At 45.7% G+C, this 23,117-nt stretch overlaps 1 protein-coding gene across 1 annotated transcript in view; it reads right to left on the reverse strand.

Moving 5' to 3' along the window:
* Positions 1–21,934, reverse strand: part of LOC135518878 (syntaxin-binding protein 5-like) — a 184,831-nt gene extending 162,897 nt beyond the window's left edge. The window contains exon 1 of the mRNA XM_064943832.1: positions 21,049–21,934. Coding sequence (XP_064799904.1) covers positions 21,049–21,204 — 156 coding nt within the window. The 5' untranslated portion in view covers positions 21,205–21,934. The remainder of the gene's footprint in view (positions 1–21,048) is intronic.
* Positions 21,935–23,117: the final 1,183 nt, after the last annotated feature.

Here is a 23,117-nt window from a genome sequence, read left to right on the forward strand (position 1 = left end):
GCCCCTTCCTCCACCGTAGTTGTGGCCCCTTCCTCCACCGTAGTTGTGGCCCCTTCCTCCACCATGGTTGTGGCCCCTTCCTCCACCATGGTTGTGGCCCCTTCCTCCACCATGGTTGTGGCCTCTTCCTCCACCGTGGTCGTGGCCCCTTCCTCCACCGTGGTTGTGGCCCCTTCCTCCACCGTGGTTGTGGCCCCTTCATCCACCATGGTCGCGATCTCAGTCCTTCAGAAAAAAAATAAAAATAGGGCTTGGACAATGCAGCCTAAAGATATTTCCACCACAGTAGAGTCAATTCTACAGGAAATGTGTGCAGTTAGTGTATGACATCAACCATTCATGAAGTAAACAGGTGTCACCCAACTGATACACTATGACATGGGGTGTACTACATAGTGTGAAAGAAATGTTGGTGACATACCTGTACTCCAGTCTCAATGTCCAGAGGACACAGGCGACAGTAAAACGGCTCAAGTTGGGCTGCGCTCTCTGTCCAGCCTCTCACATTGTCAGCCCATAGTTGATGACGTGATCGACTAAGGTTGCTCTGATTTCACTCTCTGTCCAGTCTCTCGCATTGTCCACCCATGGTTGATGACATGATCAACTCTGATTTGAAAGTTGTTGTCTTCTTTGGCCATGCACTCCTCTACCAGCTCTACCCATACATCTCACTCTTCCTCCACCTCTCATTCTCACCCTTCCTCTTCCTCTCTCTGCAACGGCTTCCATTGTTGTTGTAAAACAAAAGGTGCTCACCTGTGGTCTTTTCATAGTGCTTACTTCCTGATTGAAGTGGTAAGAATTAACCATTGAGGTGTTTGGCCAGGTGGCACATGTATTTGCCGATTAGCTCATGTAGTGTCATTTTGAATGGCAGTGTTTTGAAATGGCCAACATGTGACTTCATGTCAGATTGTTGTGTGTTATGCAGAGAACCGTGTGCAGTGCATTTAAAACATGCCATTTCGAATTGCAAAATGTGTGTAAAGCAGAAAATGTGTTTAGACTTTTGGAGACTTGAGAAGAGGTTTTGCTCTCTGTGTGTCAGTTTAAATAATTGTGCTGTGCATGTCGTTTTAGTGTGTTAGCGATTGAAAAAAAAATTGTAATTATTTATTGTTTATTTCACTTTTGTTCATTATCTACTTGCAATTTTTTTGGGGCCAAAGTTAACATATGTTTCCCAATTAAGCCCCTTCAATTGAATTGAATTGAATAAAGGGGAACAACATACAAGCAACCAGAGATAATATTCTGTTTGTACCAGTGAGACTTCAATAGAAATTGAAATGAAATTCAGAGAGAGAGAGATCACCAGTGATGACTTTGGCCTGAGGACATGAACACAAGGAGCAGCAAAGAAATACACTGTGTCAAATCAAATCACGTGTTTAATTGTCACATGTGTCGAATTCAACAGGTGTAGGTAGACCTTACAGTGAAATGGTTACTTACAAGCCCCTTAACCAACAATGCAGTTATAAGAAAAATAAATGTTGGGTAAAATATAAATAAGTAAAAAATAAAAAATAGTTAAAGAGCAGCAGTAAAATAACAGTAGCGAGGCTATATACAGGGAATTACTGTACAGAGTCAATGTGGAGGCTATATACAGGGTATTACGGTACAGAGTCAATGTGGAGGCTATATACAGGGTATTACGGTACAGAGTCAATGTGGAGGCTATATACAGGGAATTACGGTACAGAGTCAATGTGGAGGCTATATACAGGGTATTACGGTACAGAGTCAATGTGGAGGCTATATACAGGGTATTACGGTACAGACTCAATGTGGAGACTATATACAGGGTATTACGGTACAGAGTCAATGTGGAGACTATATACAGGGGGTACCGGTACAGAGTCAATGTGGAGGCTATATACAGGGGGTACCGGTACAGAGTCAATGTGGAGGCTATATACAGGGGGTACCGGTACAGAGTCAATGTGGAGGCTATATACAGGGGGTACCGGTGCAGAGTGTGTGTGTGTGTGTGTGTGTGTGTGTGTGTGTGTGTGTGTGTGTGTGTGTTTCATGTGCGGCCCATGCTCCATTAATCACATACGTGCTGATGAATGACCCAACCAATAGACTTTCATTTAGCGCTTGGTTTTATTGGCCATTATTAAAAACCCCGGCAACACACAGACTATCCAGCCCAAGCCAAGTGGACTCGCCCTCTCAACTTACTTATCAACGACATCTCAATTCGCTGAAATGGAGGCATCACTAAGTGGATACGCTGTAGAATATAAAACAATAGGATCAGGAGTTTACGAATGATAGAACAACCTCAACAGCCGAAAGCAGTCCTTGGCTTATTCAGTGGAACAGCTGAAAACATCTAACGATAAACGAGCATAAAAGTGTCCATTCTGTCTCTGATTCTGAGTCATGTGGAGGCTGATACCACAGTCTGAAAGGGAAGAGAAGAAAACCTTTGCAAGGACTTGGATCGCACAATCGTCAATTCACAGCATGCAGCTAGCAAAAGAAGAGCAACATCACACGCCTCAGTGTTGGAGGAAGCAGCAGAGGTGATATTGTACCCCTTCAAATGAGTGAATTCAGCTATTTCAGTCACACCCTTTTCCTGACAGGGATATACAATTGAGTACACAGCCATGCAATCTCCATAGACAAACATTGACAGTAGAATGGCCTTATTGAAGAGCTCAGTGACTTTCAACGTGGCACCGTCATTGGATGCCACCTCTCCAGCAAGTCAGTTTGTCAAATTTCTGTCCTGCTAGAGCTGCCCCCCGGTCAACTGTACTGTTATTGTGGAGTGAAAATGTCTAGGAGCAACAAAGGCTCAGCCGCGAAGTGATAGGCCACACAAGCTCACAGAACAGGACCAACAACTGAAGCACGTAGCATATAAAATGTCCTTGGTTTACAACACTCGATACCGAGTTCCGAACTGCTTCTGGAAGCAACGTCAGCACAAGGACTGTTTTTGTCGGGAGCCTCGTGAAATGGGTTTCCATGGCCGAGCAGCCTCACAAAATCCTAAGATCACCATGCGGAAGATCAAAAGTCGTCTGGAGGGGTGTAAAGCTGGCCGCTATTCAACCCTGGAGCAGTGAAAACTCTTGCTCTGGAGTGATTAATCACACTTCACCATCTGGCAGTCCGACGGACGAATCTGAGTTTGGCAGATGCCAGTAGAACGCTCCTGCCCGAAGCATAGTGCCCGAATGCAGTTAGTGCCAACCAACTGTAAAGTTTGGTGGAGGAGGAATAATCGTCATCCTGTTACAACACTCTATTCTCTTTTTATTTTATTCTCCTCAGAGGGATCTTCAGGTGTCAAGTATCAAGCTACACCAATGTCTCTCTCGCCCCTCGTTTTCAATACCAGGCGGTGTCAGACCAAGGTCTGGTATTTCCCAATAATTCCCAAGCCATTCTCTGCTACTGTTCGGCAAGTAGTAATGAAGCATCGGGTCTTGGATCAACAGGCTCCAAGACAGCTTCTACCCCACGCCATAAGACCGTTGAACAGCTAACAGATGGCTACCTACCGACTACCTACACTGCTTCCATTCTTCTAACTCTATCCACACACTGACAGAACTATATCCACCACACACACTGACAGAACTCTATCCACACACACTGACAGAACTCTATCCACACACTGACAGAACTCTATCCACACACTGACAGAACTCTATCCACACACTGACAGAACTCTATCCACACACACTGACAGAACTCTATCCACACACTGACAGAACTCTATCCACACACTGAGAGAACTCTATCCACACACTGACAGAACTCTATCCACACACTGAGAGAACTCTATCCACACACCATGACAGAACTCTATCCACACACTGACAGAACTCTATCCACACTGACAGAACTCTATCCACACACTGACAGAACTCTATCCACACACTGACAGAACTCTATCCACACACTGACAGAACTCTATCCACACACTGACAGAACTCTATCCACACACTGACAGAACTCTATCCACACACTGACAGAACTCTATCCACACACTGACAGAACTCTATCCACACACTGACAGAACTCTATCCACACACTGACAGAACTCTATCCAACACTGAGCAGAACTCTATCCACACACTGACAGAACTCTATCCACACACTGACAGAACTCTATCCACACACTGACAGAACTCTATCACACACACTGACAGAACTCTATCCACACACTGACAGAACTCTATCCACACACTGACAGAACTCTATCCACACACACTGACAGAACTCTATCCACACACTGACAGAACTCTATCCACACACACTGACAGAACTCTATCCACAAACATGACAGAACTCTATCCACAAGACTGACAGAACTCTATCCACACACTGACAGAACTCTATCCACACACACTGACAGAACTCTATCCACACACTGACAGAACTCTATCCACTGTTATTGTGGAGTGAAAATGTCTATCCACACACTGACAGAACTCTATCCACACAAGCTGACAGAACTATCCACACACTGACAGAACTAGCTATCCACACACTGACAGAACTCTATCCACACACACTGACAGAACTCTATCCACACACTGACAGAACTCTATCCACACACTGACAGAACTTCCATCCACACACTGACAGAACTCTATCCACACACTGACAAAACTCTATCCACACACTGACAGAACTCTATCCACACACTGACAGAACTCTATCACACACACTGACAGAAAATCTCTATCCACACACTGACAGAACTCTATCCACACACTGAGGAGAACTCTATCCACACACTGACAGAACTCTATCCATTTTAACTCTCCTGACAGAACTCTATCCACACACTGAGAGATCTTCAGGTGTCAAGTATCAAGCTACACCAATGTCTTCTCGCCCCTCGAACTCTATCCACACACTGACAGAACTCTATCCACACACTGACAGAACTCTATCCACACACTGACAGAACTCTATCCACACACTGACAGAACTCTATCCACACACTGACAAAACTCTATCCACACACACTGACAGAACTCTATCCACACACTGACAGAACTCTATCCACACACTGAGAGAACTCTATCCACACACTGACAGAACTCTATCCACACACTGACAGAACTCTATCCACACACTGACAGAACTCTATCCACACACTGACAGAACTCTATCCACACACTGACAGAACTCTATCCACACACTGACAGAACTCTATCCACACACTGACAGAACTCTATCCACTCACTGACAGATCTCTATCTACACACTGACAGAACTCTATCCACACACTGAGAGAGAACTCTATCTACACACTGACAGAACTCTATCCACACACTGACAGAACTCTATCCACACACTGAGAGAACTCTATCTACACACTGACAGAACTCTATCCACACACTGACAGAACTCTGCAACCTTTCGGTTACTAGTCCAACGCTCTAACCACTAGGCTACCACTGCCGCCCCATTGAGTCAATAAGTATTCAACCCCTTTTGTTATGGCAAGGAACCTAAATAAGTTCAGGATTAAAAATGTGCTTAAAACAAGTCACGTAATAAGTTGCATGGATTCACTCTGTGTGCAATAATAGTTTATAGCATGATGTTTGAATGACTACCTCATCTCTGTACACATATAAATGATCTCGAAGGTCCCTCAGTCAAGCAGTGACTGAGTTCTTTCTGTGATTCGCAAAGAAGAGTTCCTATTGGTAGATGGGTAAAAAATAAAAAATAAAAAAGCAGACATTGAATATCCCTTTGAGCCTGGTGAAGTTATTAATTACACTTTGGATGGTGTATCAATACACCCAGTCACTACGAAGATACAGGCGCCTCTCAGTTGCCGGCGAGCTAAAAAACAAACAACAAAAATGCTCAGGGATATCACAATGAGGCCAATGCATAGCATTTTTGCACAGTGTTGATAAAAGTGGAGTCAGGGGTTGGCCCGTCTCTCACACACACACACACATATATATGCTCCCCCACATCCCACACTCAAGGTCTCTCTCCTTACCCATGGACTATTGATGTGAGAGATACTCTCTCTCTCTCTCTCCTTTCCCATGGACTATTGATGTGGAGAGATACACTCTCTCTCTCTCTCTCTCTCTCTCTCTCTCTCTCTCCATTCCCATGGACTATTGATGTGAGAGATACTCTCTCTCTCTCTCTCTCTCTCTCTCTCTCTCTCTCCTTTCCCATGGACTATTGATGGTCTTGCCATAGATTTTCAAGTAGATTTAAGTCAAAACTGTAACTCGTCCACTCAGGGACATTCACTGTCTTCTTGGTAAACAACTCCAGTGTAGATATGGCCTTATGTTTTAGCTTATTGTCCTCCAGAAAGATGAATAAATTCTCTCAGTTTCTGCTGGCAACGAGACTGAACCAGATTTTCCTCTTGGTGCTTGACTCCATTCCATTTTTTTTAATCTTGAAAAACACCCCAAGTACTGATTACAAGCATACCCATAACATGATGCAGCCACCACTATGCTTGAAAATATGGAGAGTGGTGCTCAGTAATGTGTTGTATTGGATTCTCCCCAAACAACACTTTGTATTCAGGACGACACATTATTTTTTCAGTCTTATGTCTTGTTGCAAACAGGATGAATGTTTCAAAATGCCTCCACAATTTAAAAAGATAAATACATCCTTGTCGATAACAAGCATACCCATAACATGCGGCAGCCACCACCATGCTGGAAAATATGAAGAGTGGTACTCAGTGATGGGTTTTGGATTTGACCCAAACACAATGCTTTGTATTCAGGATTTAAAGTTGATTTCTTTGCAACATTTTTGCAGTTATACTTTAGATCCTTACAGCAAACAGGATGCAAGCTTCCTTCTTTTCACTCTGTCATTTAGATTAGTATTGTGGAGTAACTACAATGTTGTTGCTCCATCCTCAGTTTTCTCCCATCACGGCCAATAAACTGTTTTAAAGTCTGCAGTAGTGTCATGGTGAAATCTCTGAGCGGTTTCCTTCCTCTCTGGTAACCTGAGTCAGGAAGGGCACCTGTATCATTGTAGTGACTGGATGTATTGATGCACCACCCGATGTGTAATTTATAACTTCACACTCAAAGAGCCTGTCTTTGCAAGGTGTTGGAATCTATGTTTAAAATGCACAGCTCCACTGTGGGACCTTACTGATAATTGTGTCCCACTTTAAATGACGATCTGCTTATAAAGCCTTCATAAAGCCTTCACAAGCACTACATACATGTGTTACAAAGTATCATAAACCGTATGTCACGCTTTATAAAGGGTTGATGAATGTGGCATAACTGTGTGACGTAATCACCAATGTCAAATGTGACTTTAACCTCTGTCCCTGTCTCATCTTCAGCCCCTGTCCCTGTCTCATCTTCAGCCTCTGTCCCTGTCTCATCTTCAGCCTCTGTCCCTGTCTCATCTTCAGCATCTGTCCCTGTCTCATCTTCAGCCTCTGTCCCTGTCCCATCTTTAGCCTCTGTCCCTGTCTCATCTTCAGCCTCTGTCCCTGTCTCATCTTCAGCCCCTGTCCCTGTCTCATCTTCAGCCTCTGTCCCTGTCTCATCTTCAGCCCCTGTCCCTGTCTCATCTTCAGCCCCTGTCTCATCTTCAGCCTCTGTCCCTGTCTCATCTTCAGCCTCTGTCTCATCTTCAGCCTCTGTCCCTGTCTCATCTTCAGCCCCTGTCCCTGCCTCCCTGTCTCATCTTCAGCCTCTGTCCCTGTCTCATCTTCAGCCTCTGTCCCTGTCTCATCTTCAGCCTCTGTCCCTGTCTCATCTTCAGCCCCTGTCCCTGTCTCATCTTCAGCCCCTGTCCCTGTCTCATCTTCAGCCCCTGTCCCTGTCTCATCTTCAGCCTCTGTCCCTGTCTCATCTTCAGCCTCTGTCCCTGTCTCATCTTCAGCCCCTGTCCCTGTCTCATCTTCAGCCCTGTCCCTGTCTCATCTTCAGCCTCTGTCCCTGTCTCATCTTCAGCCTCTGTCCCTGTCTCATCTTCAGCCTCTGTCCCTGTCTCATCTTCAGCCTCTGTCCCTGTCTCATCTTCAGCCCCTGTCCCTGTCTCATCTTCAGCCTCTGTCCCTGTCTCATCTTCAGCCCCTGTCCCTGTCTCATCTTCAGCCCTGTCCCTGTCTCATCTTCAGCCTAGAGTTTTGTCAGTGTGTGGATAGAGTTCTGTCAGTGTGTGGATAGAGTTCTGTCAGTGTGTGGATAGAGTTCTGTCAGTGTGTGGATAGAGTTCTGTCAGTGTGTGGATAGAGTTCTGTCAGTGTGTGGATAGAGTTCTGTCAGTGTGGATGGATATAGAGTTCTGTCAGTGTGTGGATAGAGTTCTGTCAGTGTGTGGATAGAGTTCTGTCAGTGTGTGGATAGAGTTCTGTCAGTGTGTGGATAGAGTTCTGTCAGTGTGTGGATAGAGTTCTGTCAGTGTGTGGATAGAGTTCTGTCAGTGTGAGTTCTGTCAGTGTGTGGATAGAGTTCTGTCAGTGTGTGGATAGAGTTCTGTCAGTGTGTGGATAGAGTTCTGTCAGTGTGTGGATAGAGTTCTGTCAGTGTGTTCTGGATAGAGTTCTGTCAGTGTGTGGATAGAGTTCTGTCAGTGTGTGGATAGAGTTCTGTCAGTGTGTGGATAGAGTTCTGTCTGTGTGTGGATATTCTGTCATATAAACATGTGCAGTGTTATAAAGTGGTGACATAGTTCTGTCTAATGATAGAGTTCTGTCATGTGTGTGGATCACATTCTGTCATCTGTGGATTTCACTCAGTGTGTGGATACTTCTGTCAAATGTGTGGATAGTTCTGCTGGACCAAGTTCTCTCATGTGTGGATACCTTGGTCTTTATTAGTTAGTGTGGATAGAGTTTGTCAGTTTGGAAAGTTCACATTTTATTAAGAAGATTCTGTCAGTGTGTGGAAATTCTGTCAGTGTTAGGAATAAGTTCTGTCAGTTTGGATAGACTGTGTTAACTGTCAGAAGAACTGTCAGAAGAAATAGAGTTCTGTCAGTGTGTGGAGACCTTCTGTCAAAAAATAGAGTTCTGTCAGACCTGGATAGAGTTCTGTCAGTGTGTGGATCCTGTCAGTGTGTGGATAGAGTTCTGTCAGTGTGTGGATAAGTTCTGCAGTGTGTGGATAGAGTTCCAGTGTGTGGATTCTGTCAGTGTGTGGATATAGTTCTGTCAAAGAGTTCTGTCAATAGTATGCAAATGAATATAAACATGTGCTTTATAAAGGGTGACATATCGATCTAAAGATCATGTTAGTCACATTTCTGATTTCACTGGAAAAATGTCCTCTGGTCTCAACCTTGGCCTTTATTAGTTAGCGGTTTAAAATCACATTTTATTAAGAAGGAAGTGGAAATGGGTTAGGAATAATTCAGACTTTTTGACTGTGTTAACCAGAAGAACAGAAGAAATCAGCCAAGACCTCTAAAAAAAACTGTAGACCTCCACAAGTCTGGTTCATCCCTGAGCAATTTCCAAACGCCTGAAGGTACCACATTCATCTGTACAAACAATAGTATGCAAATATAAACACCACGAAAAGATTGTACTTTTTGGAAAAATGTCCTCTGGTCTGAATGTCCTCTGGGAGGTGTTTCCTCCTATAGAAGGAAGGGAGAGGTGTTTCCTCCTATAGAAGGGGAGGGGAGGTGTTTCCTCCTATAGAAGGAAGGGAGGGGAGGTGTTTCCTCCTATAGAGGGGGAGGGGGAGGGAGGTGTTTCCTCCTATAGAAGGGGGGGGGAGGTGTTTCCTCCTATAGAAGGAAGGGAGGGGGAGGTGTTTCCTCCTATAGAGGGGAGGGGAGGTGTTTCCTCTTATAGAAGGAAGGGAGGGGAGGTGTTTCCTCCTATAGAGGGGAGGGAGGTGTTTCCTCCTATAGAGGGGAGGGGAGGTGTTTCCTCCTATAGAAGGAAGGGAGGGGAGGTGTTTCCTCCTATAGAGGGGAGGGGAGAGGAGGTGTTTCCTCCTATAGAAGGAAGGGAGAGGAGGTGTTTCCTCCTATAGAAGGGAGGGGAGGTGTTTCCTCCTATAGAAGGAAGGGAGAGGAGGTGTTTCCTCCTATAGAAGGAAGGGAGGGGAGGTGTTTCCTCCTATAGAAGGAAGGGAGAGGAGGTGTTTCCTCCTATAGAGGTGAGGTGCTTCCTCCTATAGAAGGAAGTGAGGGGAGGTGTTTCCTCCTATAGAAGGAAGGGAGGGGAGGTGTTTCATCCTATAGAAGGAAGTGGAGGGGAGGTGTTTCATCCTATAGAAGGAAGGGAGGGGAGGTGCTTCCTCCTATAGAGGGGAGGTGCTTCCTCCTATAGAGGGGAGGTGCTTCCTCCTATAGAGGGGAGGTGCTTCCTCCTATAGAGGGGAGGTGCTTCCTCCTATAGAGGTGAGGTGCTTCCTCCTATAGAGGGGAGGTGCTTCCTCCTATAGAGGGGAGGTGCTTCCTCCTATAGAGGTGAGGTGCTTCCTCCTATAGAGGGGAGGTGCTTCCTCCTATAGAGGGGGAGGTGTTTCCTCCTATAGAGGGGAGGTGCTTCCTCCTATAGAGGGGAGGTGTTTCATCCTATAGAAGGAAGGGAGGGGAGGTGCTTCCTCCTATAGAGGGGAGGTGCTTCCTCCTATAGAGGGGGAGGAGGTGCTTCCTCCTATAGAGGGGAGGTGCTTCCTCCTATAGAGGTGAGGTGCTTCCTCCTATAGAGGGGAGGTGCTTCCTCCTATAGAGGTGAGGTGCTTCCTCCTATAGAGGGGAGGTGCTTCCTCCTATAGAGGTGAGGTGCTTCCTCCTATAGAGGGGAGGTGCTTCCTCCTATAGAGGGGGAGGTGCTTCCTCCTATAGAGGGGAGGTGCTTCCTCCTATAGAGGGGAGGTGCTTCCTCCTATAACTCCCACAGTAGTAGCCCTTTTCCTTCTGTGTCAGTCAGAGTCAAAGGTCAGTGGGAAGGACCGATCTCTAGCTGTCTCCTCTCCCAGAGACAGACAGCGCTGATCATTATGACTGTGATATGTGGTTGTCTCACCTAGTTACCTTAAGATGAATGCACTGTGGTTGTCTCACCTAGTTACCTTAAGATGAATGCACTGTGGTTGTCTCACCTAGTTACCTTAAGATGAATGCACTGTAAGTCACTCTTGTTAAGATTGTCTGATAAATGACTAAATCGGAAATGTAGTCACTCTCATCTATAAACATTGTCATACAGGTGGGTGGATGCTGTACATGTGCCCACTCTGTGCTCGCCCACTTCTTCCACCCATGCCTATTCTCACTAAGCTACATCCACTTAGCACGCTCTCACTCTCCCTTTCTCACACAAACAACGATTCCCCATCCAACCCCGCTCTCAACTTCGGGATGAGGCATGCAAATAGCTGGGTCACCTGAATCTGTTTCTCGTGAATCTGTTTTTACTAAATCTGTTTATAGTGAAAATGTTTAAAGTGAACCTGTCTATAGTGAACCTGTCTATAGTGAACCTGTCTATAGTGAACCTGTCTATAGTGAACCTGTCTATAGTGAACCTGTCTATAGTGAACCTGTCTATAGTGAACCTGTCTATAGAGAACCTGTTCATAGAGAACCTGTTTATTAAAGTTAACCTGTTTATTAAAGTTAACCTGTTTATTAAAGTTAACCTGTTTATTAAAGTTAACCTGTTTATTAAAGTTAACCTGTTTATTAAAGTTAACCTGTTTATTAAAGTTAACCTGTTTATTAAAGTTAACCTGTTTATTAAAGTTAACCTGTTTATTAAAGTTAACCTGTTCAGTTGGAATCTGTTTAGTCTGACAGCTTTCATACAGAATACTGTTCACAACTCATCACTGACATTTAGTGACAAGTCTCTCTCAAAAGACAAAAATGAGAGAGACAGCACACGTGTGCTTTCTTCCCAAACAATCATTATTAATGAGGAAGTGAGTAACTGTCTGGAACCTCTGTGATGTAACACCATAAACCCCCCAGTCTAGAACCTCTGTGATGTAACACCATAAACCCCCAGTCTAGAACCTCTGTGATGTAACACCATAAACCACCAAGTCTAGAACCTCTGTGATGTAACACCAGAAACCCCCCAGTCTAGAACCTCTGTGATGTAACACCATAAAACACACAGTCTAGAACCTCTGTGATGTAACACCATAAACCACCCAGTCTAGAACCTCTGTGATGTAACACCACAAACCACACAGTCTAGAACCTCTGTGATGTAACACCATAAATCCCCCAGTCTAGAACCTCTGTGATGTAACACCATAAACCACACAGTCTAGAACCTCTGTGATGTAACACCATAAAACACACAGTCTAGAACCTCTGTGATGTAACACCATAAAACACACAGTCTAGAACCTCTGTGATGTAACACCATAAAACACACAGTCTAGAACCTCTGTGATGTACCATAAAACACACAGTCTAGAACCTCTGTGATGTAACACCATAAAACACACAGTCTAGAACCTCTGTGATGTAACACCAACAACCACACAGTCTAGAACCTCTGTGATGTAACACCATAAACCCCCCAGTCTAGAACCTCTGTGATGTAACACCATAAACCCCCAGTCTGGAACCTCTGTGATGTAACACCATAAACCACCCAGTCTAGAACCTCTGTGATGTAACACCATAAACCACACAGTCTGGAACCTCTGTGATGTAACGCCATAAACCACACAGTCTGGAACATCTGTGATGTAACACCATAAACCACCCAGTCTAGAACCTCTGTGATGTAACACCATAAACCACCCAGTCTACGAACCTCTGTGATGTAACACCATAAACAGTCTAGGGGGAACCTCTGTGATGTAACACCACTAACAGTCTGACCCTCTGTGACCTCATCTAGAACCTATTATTGTGACAAAAACCAAAGTCTGGAACCTCTGTGATAAGCACGACAACTGAAATCTACCAGTCTGGAACTCTGGATTTATTTATAAACACACGGTCTAATGGGGGGAACACCAAAACCACTGAGAACTGGACCCAAGGAAAGAAACAATAAGTATTCAAAAAACACCCAGTCTAAGCTAGACTAGCCTACTTTAACAACAGCTAACTAACTAACCAAAAATACAGTGGGTGGTCCGCCCAGTTCTAACTAGTGTATTTAACAAAGTTCACCTACGGGTGTGTATAAACCCATGGTAATGTCTTGGTTTCCCCCTTTTCCAAAACCAGCAATCAAACCTCAAACACCATAAACAATAAAAACAATAAACTTCAGGTGCTTAAACACCCCTAAACCAACAATGCTGTGAGACACCATAGCTGGAACCTAACAAAAACCACACTCTTTAACAACACAAAGCTAGAGTGAAACACAGAACCTACAGACATGGCATTTACAGAGAGATTGAGCTGAGCTGAGCTGTATTCCAGAACAAACAACTGATGGGGTTTTTAAACCATGGGAAGGAACTGTGATAGGTCAGGAAATAGGAGGAGGTGTGTCTTCTGATTGATGATTGATTGGGGAGTGATGATTTTCACCTGTGAGGTGATGAAGGAGAGAAAAACAAACACACACACAGGATACACACACACACAGGATAACTGTATCCGTAACAACCACCCAGTCTAGAACCTCTGTGATGTAACACCATAAACCACCCAGTCTGGAACCTCTGTGATGTAACACCATAAACCACCCAGTCTGGAACCTCTGTGATGTAACACCATAAACCACCCAGTCTGGAACCTCTGTGATTTAACACCATAAACCACACAGTCTGGAACCTCTGTGATTTAACACCATAAACCACCCAGTCTGGAACCTCTGTGATTTAACACCATAAACCACACAGTCTGGAACCTCTGTGATGTAACACCATAAAACACACAGTCTAGAACCTCTGTGATGTAACACCATAAACCACCCAGTCTAGAACCTCTGTGATGTAACACCATAAAACACACCAGTCTAGAACCTCTGTGATGTAACACCATAAAACACACAGTCTAGAACCTCTGTGATGTAACACCATAAACCACACAGTCTAGAACCTCTGTGATGTAACAACCATTAAACACATAGTGTTCTACTATCTAGTGAACGTTCCTCAGGGCTTAATGAATAACTGAAAGGCTGGGAGACAGCCTTTCATTCATCAAATGGGCAAAAATATTTATAGGTGTGTGTGTGTGTATGTGTGTGTGTGTGTTGATTTGATTAGATTGTGTGTCTAGAACCTGTGTGATGTAACACCATGTCTGAACCTGTGTGATGTGTGTGTGTGTGTGTCAACCTCTGGATAACTAGACTCTTCTGAACTGACCTCCAGGACTCTTCCACCGTCATTAACACCAGGGAAGTCTAGCCTCTGTGAGGATTTCCCATAAACCACCGCCTGGAACCTCTGTGATTTAACACCATAAACCACCAGTCTGGAACCTCTGTTATTTAACACCATAAACCACCCAGTCTGGAACCTCTGTGATTTAACCGCCAGTAGGCATAAACCACCAGTCTGGAACCTCTGTGATTTTGTAACACCATAAAACCCATGTCTAAATGAAGAAATACTGTGATTTTTTACCATAAACCACACAGTCTGGAACCATCCATGTCAATAGTAATGCACCATAAAACAAGTCTAGAACCTCTGTGATGTAACACCATAAACCACCCAGTCTAGAACCTCTGTGATGTAACACCATAAAACACACAGTCTAGAACCTCTGTGATGTAACACCATAAAACACACAGTCTAGAACCTCTGTGATGTAACACCATAAACCACACAGTCTAGAACCTCTGTAAACAACCATTAAACACATAGTGTTCTACTATCTAGTGAACACCATTTCATTGGAGCTTTCATTCAAAATGGGCAAAACACTATTTATAGCTCTATCTGTTATTGTGTAGAACAACTTTGTGTGTGTGCTGTGTCAGCTCACTGTGTGTGTCTGTCCCTGTGGACCTGGTATGTGTGTGTGTGTGTGTCTTCTAGACTCTTCTGAACTGACCTCCAGACTCTTCCACCGCATTGAGGGATGGTGTTTGGCTCCGAGTGAGGCCCCTCACACCGCCTCATTCATTTCCCTCTTACCCACCATCCGTAAGTTATTTCCCCACGCTACTTTCACCATATCACCGCCGTGAGGCAAATGGCCCACTGACATTTGATTTTGTAAGTAAATAAGAAAATGTCCTAAATGAAGCAATACACTTAACCAGCACTTGCCCATCATGTCAATAGTTGATGCACTATTTATCAAGTGTAGGTGCTCATGTTTGCTGCACCTTGTGGGTTGAGATCCGATGTGTATCCTACCGATGCCCGGCAAGACTCTAGAGGGTATGGTAGGCTGAAAGGCCAGGCAGTACTAGCTTTAAAAGAACCAGAGGCACAAATATGAACACCATTTCATTGGAGACCAAAATGCAAAACACTATAATAGCTCTATCTGTTATTGAGAACAACTTTGCAATAGCACTTCTCAGCTCCTTGAGATCTGTCCCTGTGGACCTGGTATGGTGACCGAGGTGTGACAGACCACTGATGGCAGAGCTGCAGCTTGAGCATGTGTTTGGCCCGAAAGGCCTCACACAATCAGAGGCATCACTACCGAGCCCCGTGAGACCAGAGGCATCACTACCGAGCCCCGTGAGCCCACTTGAGACCAGAGGCATCACTACCGAGCCCCGTGAGCCCCTTGAGACCAGAGGCATCACTACCGAGCCCCCAGTGAGACCAGAGGCATCACTACCGAGCCCCATGAGACCAGAGGCATCACTACCGAGCCCACATGAGACCAGAGGCATCACTTGAGACCAGAGGCCCCATGAGACCAGAGGCATCACTACCGACCAGCCCCATGAGACCAGAGGCATCACATCACTACGAGCCCCATGACACCAGAGGCATCACTACCGAGCCCCATGAGACCAGAGGCATCACTACCGAGCTCCATGAGACCAGAGGCATCACTACCGAGCCCCATGAGACCAGAGGCATCACTACAAAGCCCCATGAGACCAGAGGCATCACTACCGAGCCCCATGACACCAGAGGCATCACTACCGATCCCCATGACACCAGAGGCATCACTACCAAGCGCCATATATGAACCATTTAAAATTCCTTAAATCAAGCAAACCAGACGGCACGATATATTTTATTGATGGATAGCCAGGGGCACACTCAAACATAATTTACAAGAAAAGCAGGCCGTAGGCATGACCAGGGATGTTCTCTTGAGAAGGGTGTGAATTGGATAATTTTCCTGTCAAAATGTAACAAGTACATTTAGGTGTCGGGGAGAACGTATGGAGTAAAAAGTATATTTTATTGAGGAGTGATTTAAAAGTAAAAGTTGTCAGAAATATAAATAGTAAAGTGAAGTACAGATCATCCCCATAAAACTACTGAAGTACTACTTTAAAGTATTTTTACTGAAGTACTTCATACCACTGGAAATTCTCGTAAATTCAGGCCACCGTCAGAATGTATCATATCTACAGGGCCTTGCCATGTCCAACACATGATTCTTTCCAGACCTTTCTCCAGTGGCAGTCCTCAGATGCTCCCTTCAGCATCCTTCCCCTCTGCTTGGCAGTCAACTGCCTGCACCTCCTTATCTTCCATCATTTAAAACGACCCCCCCCCCTCTGCTTGGCAGTCAACTGCCTGCACCTCCCTATCTTCCATCATTTAAAACGACCCCCCCTCTGCTTGGCAGTCAACTGCCTGCACCTCCTTATCTTCCATCATTTAAAACGACCCCCCCCCCTCTGCTTGAGCTACTATGTTATTGTACTAACGGTCTTGCTCGCTCCTCAATTAATTATTTACGGTGGGATCCAAAATTCCCCTCTCTTCATGGCAAGGCAAAATCGCTGCAGTCAGCTCCAAATACATCAGCTGGGCTGCAATGGGCGGGGCATATTTCTATAAATAGTGCCACGACAATCACATCAGCCCAACAGCACCGCCGGATCTCTCTGCTCGCCCGCTCACTTTTCTGGGATATATAGATATGTCATAGATTCTCTGACACCAGAGCCTGTGGAAGAGGGAGGAGAAGGAGGAGAGGGAAAAGAGGGAAAAGAAGGAAATATATGGTGGGATCCAAAATTCCTCTCCACACCATGGTCTGATGCCGTCTACCACCCCTTACCTCCATGCCTTGGCCTGACGGTGATAATAGCGCTAGGCTAACTCCCCTCCACACCATGGTCTGATGCCGTCTACCACCCCTTACCTCCATGCCTTGGCCTGACGGTGATAATAGCGCTAGGCTAACTCCCCTCCACACCATGGTCTGATGCCGTCTACCACCCCTTACCTCCATGCCTTGGCCTGACGGTGATAATAGCGCTAGGCTAACTCCCCTCCACACCATGGTCTGATGCCGTCTACCACCCCTTACCTCCATGCCTTGGCCTCGGTGATAATAGCGCTAGGCTAACTCCCTCCACACCTGATGCCTCTACCCCCTCCTCCATGCCTTGGCCTGACGGTGATAATAGCGCTAGGCTAACTCCACTCCACACCATGGTCTGATGCCATACCACCCCTTACCCCCATACCTTGGCCTGACCGTAATAATACTGGCCTTGGCCTGACGGTGATAATACTCCTAACTCCTCCATGCCTTGGCCTGACCATAATACTGGTAGGCTGCCTTGGCCTGACCGTAATAATACTGCTAGGCTAACTCCCCTCCATGCCTTGGCCTGACCGTAATAATACTGGTAGGCTAACTCCCCTCCATACCTTGGCCTGACGGTAATAATAGCACTAGGCTAACTCCCCTCCATACCTTGGCCTGACGGTAATAATAGCACTAGGCTAACTCCCCTCCATACTTTGGCCCGACGGTAATAATACTGCTAGGCTAACTCCCCTCCATACCTTGGCCTGACGGTAATAATAGCGCTAGGCTAACTCCCCTCCATACCTTGGCCTGACGGTAATAATACTGCTAGGCTAACTCCCCTCCATGCCTTGGCCTGACGGTAATAATACTGCTAGGCTAACTCCCCTCCATACCTTGGCCTGACCGTAATGCCTTGGCCTGAGGTAACTATACCTTGGTGAGCTAGCTAACTCCCCTCCATGCCTTGGCCTGACGGTGATAATAGAGCTAGGCTAACCCCCCTCCATGCCTTGGCCTGACGGTGATAATAGCGCTAGGCTAACTCCCCTCCATACCTTGGTCAGACGGTAATAATACTGCTAGGCTAACTCCCCTCCATGCCTTGGCCTGACGGTGATAATACTGCTAGGCTAACTCCCCTCCATACCTTGGCCTGACGGTGATAACCCCCTCCATGCCTTGGCCTGACGGTAGGCTAACTCCCCTCCATACCTTGGTCAGACGGTAATAATACTGCTAGGCTAACTCCCCTCCATGCCTTGGCCTGACTGTGATAATACTGCTAGGCTAACTCCCCTCCATGCCTTGGCCTGACGGTGATAATAGAGCTAGGCTAACCCCCTCCATGCCTTGGCCTGACGGTGAAATAGCGCTAGGCCCCCCTCCATACCTTGGTCAGACGGTGGCTGCTAGGCTAACTCCCCTCCATGCCTTGGCCTGACTGTGATAATACTGCTAGGCTAAACCCCTCCATGCCTTGGCCTGACGGTGATAATGGCGCTAGGCAAACTCCCCTCCATACCTTGACCTGACGGTGATAATACTGCTAGGCTAAACCCCCTCCATGCCTTGGCCTAATAATGGCGCACCCCCCTCCATACCTTGACCTGACGGTGATAATTGCGCTAGGCTAACACCCCTCCATGCCTGCTAGGCTAACTCCCCTCCATACCTTGGCCTGACGGTGATAATTGCGCTAGGCTAACTCCCCTCCATAACTTGGCCTGAGGGTAATAATACTGCTAGGCTAACTCCCCTCCGTACCTTGGCCTGACGGTAATAATAGCACTAGGCTAACCCCCCTCCATACCTTGGCATGACGGTGATAATGGCGCTAGGCTAACTCCCCTCCATACCTTGGCCTGACGGTGATAATGGCGCTAGGCTAACTCCCCTCCATACCTTGGCCTGACGGTGATAATGGCGCTAGGCTAACTCCCCTACATACCATGGCATGGCGACGATAATACCTCTAGGAAACCTAAGCCCCTCCCCTCCAAACCATGGCCTGACGGTGATAAGTCAATGAGCAGCCAGCTGTGCACAAATACGACCACCCGTGGTGCCATTGTTTTGAGGGCACATTTCTTTTACATTTACATTTTACATTTAAGTCATTTAGCAGACGCTCTTATCCAGAGCGACTTCCATGAGGCCCCTCATTATTAGCCAGATATTTATTAATTGTGTGCAAAAAAAATAAAAAGGTTACATCTGGCAGTGATAAGACACAGCATAGGACATACGGGCCGACACCACTGAACATCTAGTGGCATGTGAGAGAGCCTGTGTCTTGGCCACATTCCTATCGAAGTGCTGAAAAGTTGTATCTATCTATTATTAGATTAAAAGCACAGAACAAAATACAACCCAGACTGAGTTATATGGTCCAGTCAGACACTGAGTCCAGGAGTGGAGGTTTAGATATACTATAGACAGCATGTCTAGGAGTGGAGGTCTAGATATACAGTAGACAGCGTGTCTAGGAGTGGAGGTCTAGATATACTGTAGACAGCGTGTTTAGGATAGGAGTGGAGGTTTAGATATACTATAGACAGCGTATCTAGGAGTGGAGGTTTAGATATACTATAGACAGCGTGTTTAGGATAGGAGTGGAGGTTTAGATATACTATAGACAGCGTGTCTAGGAGTGGAGGTCTAGATATACTGTAGACAGCGTGTCTAGGAGTGGAGTGGAGGTTTAGATATACTATAGACAGCATGTCTAGGAGTGGAGGTTATGATATACTGTAGACAGCGTGTTTAGGATAGGAGTGGAGGTTTAGATATACTGCAGACAGCGTGTCTAGGAGTGGAGGGCTAGATATACTGTAGACAGCGTGTCTAGGAGTGGAGGGCTAGATATACTGTAGACAGCGTGTCTAGGAGTGGAGGGCTAGATATACTGTAGACAGCGTGTCTAGGAGTGGAGGGCTAGATATACTGTAGACAGCGTGTCTAGGAGTGGAGGGCTAGATATACTGTAGACAGCGTGTCTAGGAGTGGAGGTTATGATATACTGTAGACAGCGTGTTTAGGATAGGAGTGGAGGTTTAGATATACTGCAGACAGCGTGTCTAGGAGTGGAGGGCTAGATATACTGTAGACAGCGTGTCTAGGAGTGGAGGGCTAGATATACTGTAGACAGCGTGTCTAGGAGTGGAGGGCTAGATATACTGTAGACAGCGTGTCTAGGAGTGGAGGGCTAGATATACTGTAGACAGCGTGTCTAGGAGTGGAGGGCTAGATATACTGTAGACAGCGTGTCTAGGAGTGGAGGGCTAGATATACTGTAGACAGCGTGTCTAGGAGTGGAGGGCTAGATATACTGTAGACAGCGTGTCTAGGAGTGGAGGGCTAGATATACTGTAGACAGCGTGTCTAGGAGTGGAGGGCTAGATATACTGTAGACAGCGTGTCTAGGAGTGGAGGGCTAGATATACTGTAGACAGCGTGTCTAGGAGTGGAGGGCTAGACGCAGGCAGAATGTCTAAGATGAGATGCTCAGATGCTGGTAACTGGTTTGAGATGAGAGCCTTTGACTGAGTAGCATCCAGAAGACCTGGCAACATGGCAGTCAATCTACGCAATCTGCTAGGTTCAGTTGGCTACTCGATTCCACACAACAAATATATAACCTACTCCACCCCAAAAAAAGCAATGCAGGAGCGGGCCTGTGTTAACATTTCATTTACATTACATTTAAGTCATTTAGCAGACGCTCTTATCCAGAGCGACTTCACTACCACTATTGGTCTACCGATACGGTAACCGCTAGTCAGCATGCATTCATCTGGCCCTTGTAACAATGCTGATGGGTAGGATAGGCTTTGAGCTTGGATGGTTTTATACACCATCATCGGTCCATTTAAGAAATATGACAGGGGAAAACGAGGCACACACACACACACACGCGCGCGCACACACACACACACTACTCACCTTGCATATGTGAAAGTTTTCCGAGAGTAGCGTCTCCTGGACATTGATATCCTGTGGAGAGGACGGGGTACCCGCTGCACTGCTGCACGACGGGGACGCGACAGCCCCCTGAGAGGAGGAAGACAGGCCATCCAGTACCTTCCGAAACTTCTTCATCTTCCTTTAGTTTACTGAGAAATAAGAGCGTCTGATATCAAAATATTCTCGCAACCTAATCAAGAGTTGTAATTCTTTTCAAAGGCTAAGATGCGGCGGGTATGTTTGGTGTTTTTGAGGGTTGGCAAGCGTCGCTTCCTGTAGCCTCTCTCTCCTTCGCTCTCTTTTTTAAGTGCAATTCAAAAAGTCCTGGAGGGACCTCATCGTGCACTTAGGCTTCCGTCCATAAAATTGTTTATCTTGGTTTGATGGGGATGCTTATTGGTAAAAGAGACTAGCCAATTGCTAATGGAGGTCTGTTGCGCACCAGAGTATACCACAGTAGGGATTTCACCTCAGAAACTTCATGTTTCTTTAGCCTGCTAAAACCGCATTACAATAAAGCATGACGGCAAAAGACAAACTAAAAAATGTAAATCAATTAAATGCAACAATTATGAGCGACTAACTATACAGATAACCAGCTAAATGATCAAACAGTTACCAATATACTACCTAAACAATGCTTCAAACAAAAATCGCACTGTTTTGGCAGAATGGAGAGTGAGGCAGATCTACGCAGAGAGACAATATGCAGCTCGCTTCCACTCTCTTGGTATCAAAACTCGAAAATAAAGTCAACCATCGTGCGAACCAAGAAGAAGAACAGGTAAACGAGAGTGGAATCAGGTGAAATGAAGTCGTCAAGACGATTTGTCGCGGTTGTTGACAGCCCCTCTCCTCCTTGATTCCCTGCAGTCTGGCCCTGTCCGTGGTACTGGAAAACTTTACTCTGGCCCCGCCTCTTGGTTTCCTTCATCTCCCCGCCCTTGCTCGCAAGCGATTGGATTACGGTTCTCAGCCAATACGTACTGAATGGTATGTTGAATAAAAGCAACGGGGAAATAATAACTTCGCCTGCTGGTTTGTGGAACCGCCCTATCTTAAAAACGTGGGTTTGTGTGAGTAGCCTATTCGTATTCATCAGGCTTCCACATATGGGAAAACCGAACTTGACTCTCAGTAAATGTGGATGGGGAAAACACTAAGGTGGCAGCCTAAAGTTGTTGCTTGTTTAGCAATACGAGAAGTCCTTTAATTCAGCCTTACGCCGGATCCTCTCAGTTTTGGACGCATGCCTTCCGGAACCTATGCCAATTTTCCCGGATCCGGTAGCATACATCTAATAAACAATACTTTTCGACTGTTTGCAACGTAATAAATCCAACAACAGAGATCAGAAGATTAGAGAGAGATCTTCACCCCCCCCCCCACACACACACACCATAATGTGAAAACGCATTTCTTCAACCTGGGTCTGATTTTCTGTGAATTGATTCGGGCGCTGGGACCGGAGATTATGTTTGCGTAACTTTGTAGGTGTTGAGACCAAGGTGAGAGAGAGACAAACGTGTGTGTGCATGTATGTCTCTGCTCTGATAGACATAAACCTGCAACTTCCCATCTCTCCCGTGTTGCACTGCATCATTTATTTTAAAGTATCTAATTATGCACATTAGTCTTATTTTCCCCCTTAGGCCTCCAGAATTGTATTGTTATGGTAAAATATGCCACATTATTTGTGGTTGCATTTCTGACACGTTTTGGCAGTGGCCTGCCTTCCTGAATTCTGGCCTAGTGGGCAGGCAGGACCGCATCTGCAGTTTGGTAAGAACAGACAGGCAGTAGCCCATCCACTTAAGACACAAAATCCAAAACCAACTGAAATCTGTATGTGAACATCGAAATTGACATGTTTTCACAACGAAACTCACTTCATCAAACTGTTGATAAAGGAGAGAGGAATGAGAGAGGAAGTAGGCTATGATGAGATATTCTGTAAGGTAACATGTCAGCCTATTCATTGTTTTTTAATTATTCAAAATCAAATACACTATAATTGTAGCCTACTTTTGGAGGCAAAAAAAAAAATG

The sequence above is a fragment of the Oncorhynchus masou genome, chromosome 29 (assembly GCF_036934945.1).
Source record: "Oncorhynchus masou masou isolate Uvic2021 chromosome 29, UVic_Omas_1.1, whole genome shotgun sequence".
Classification (NCBI taxonomy): domain Eukaryota; kingdom Metazoa; phylum Chordata; class Actinopteri; order Salmoniformes; family Salmonidae; genus Oncorhynchus; species Oncorhynchus masou.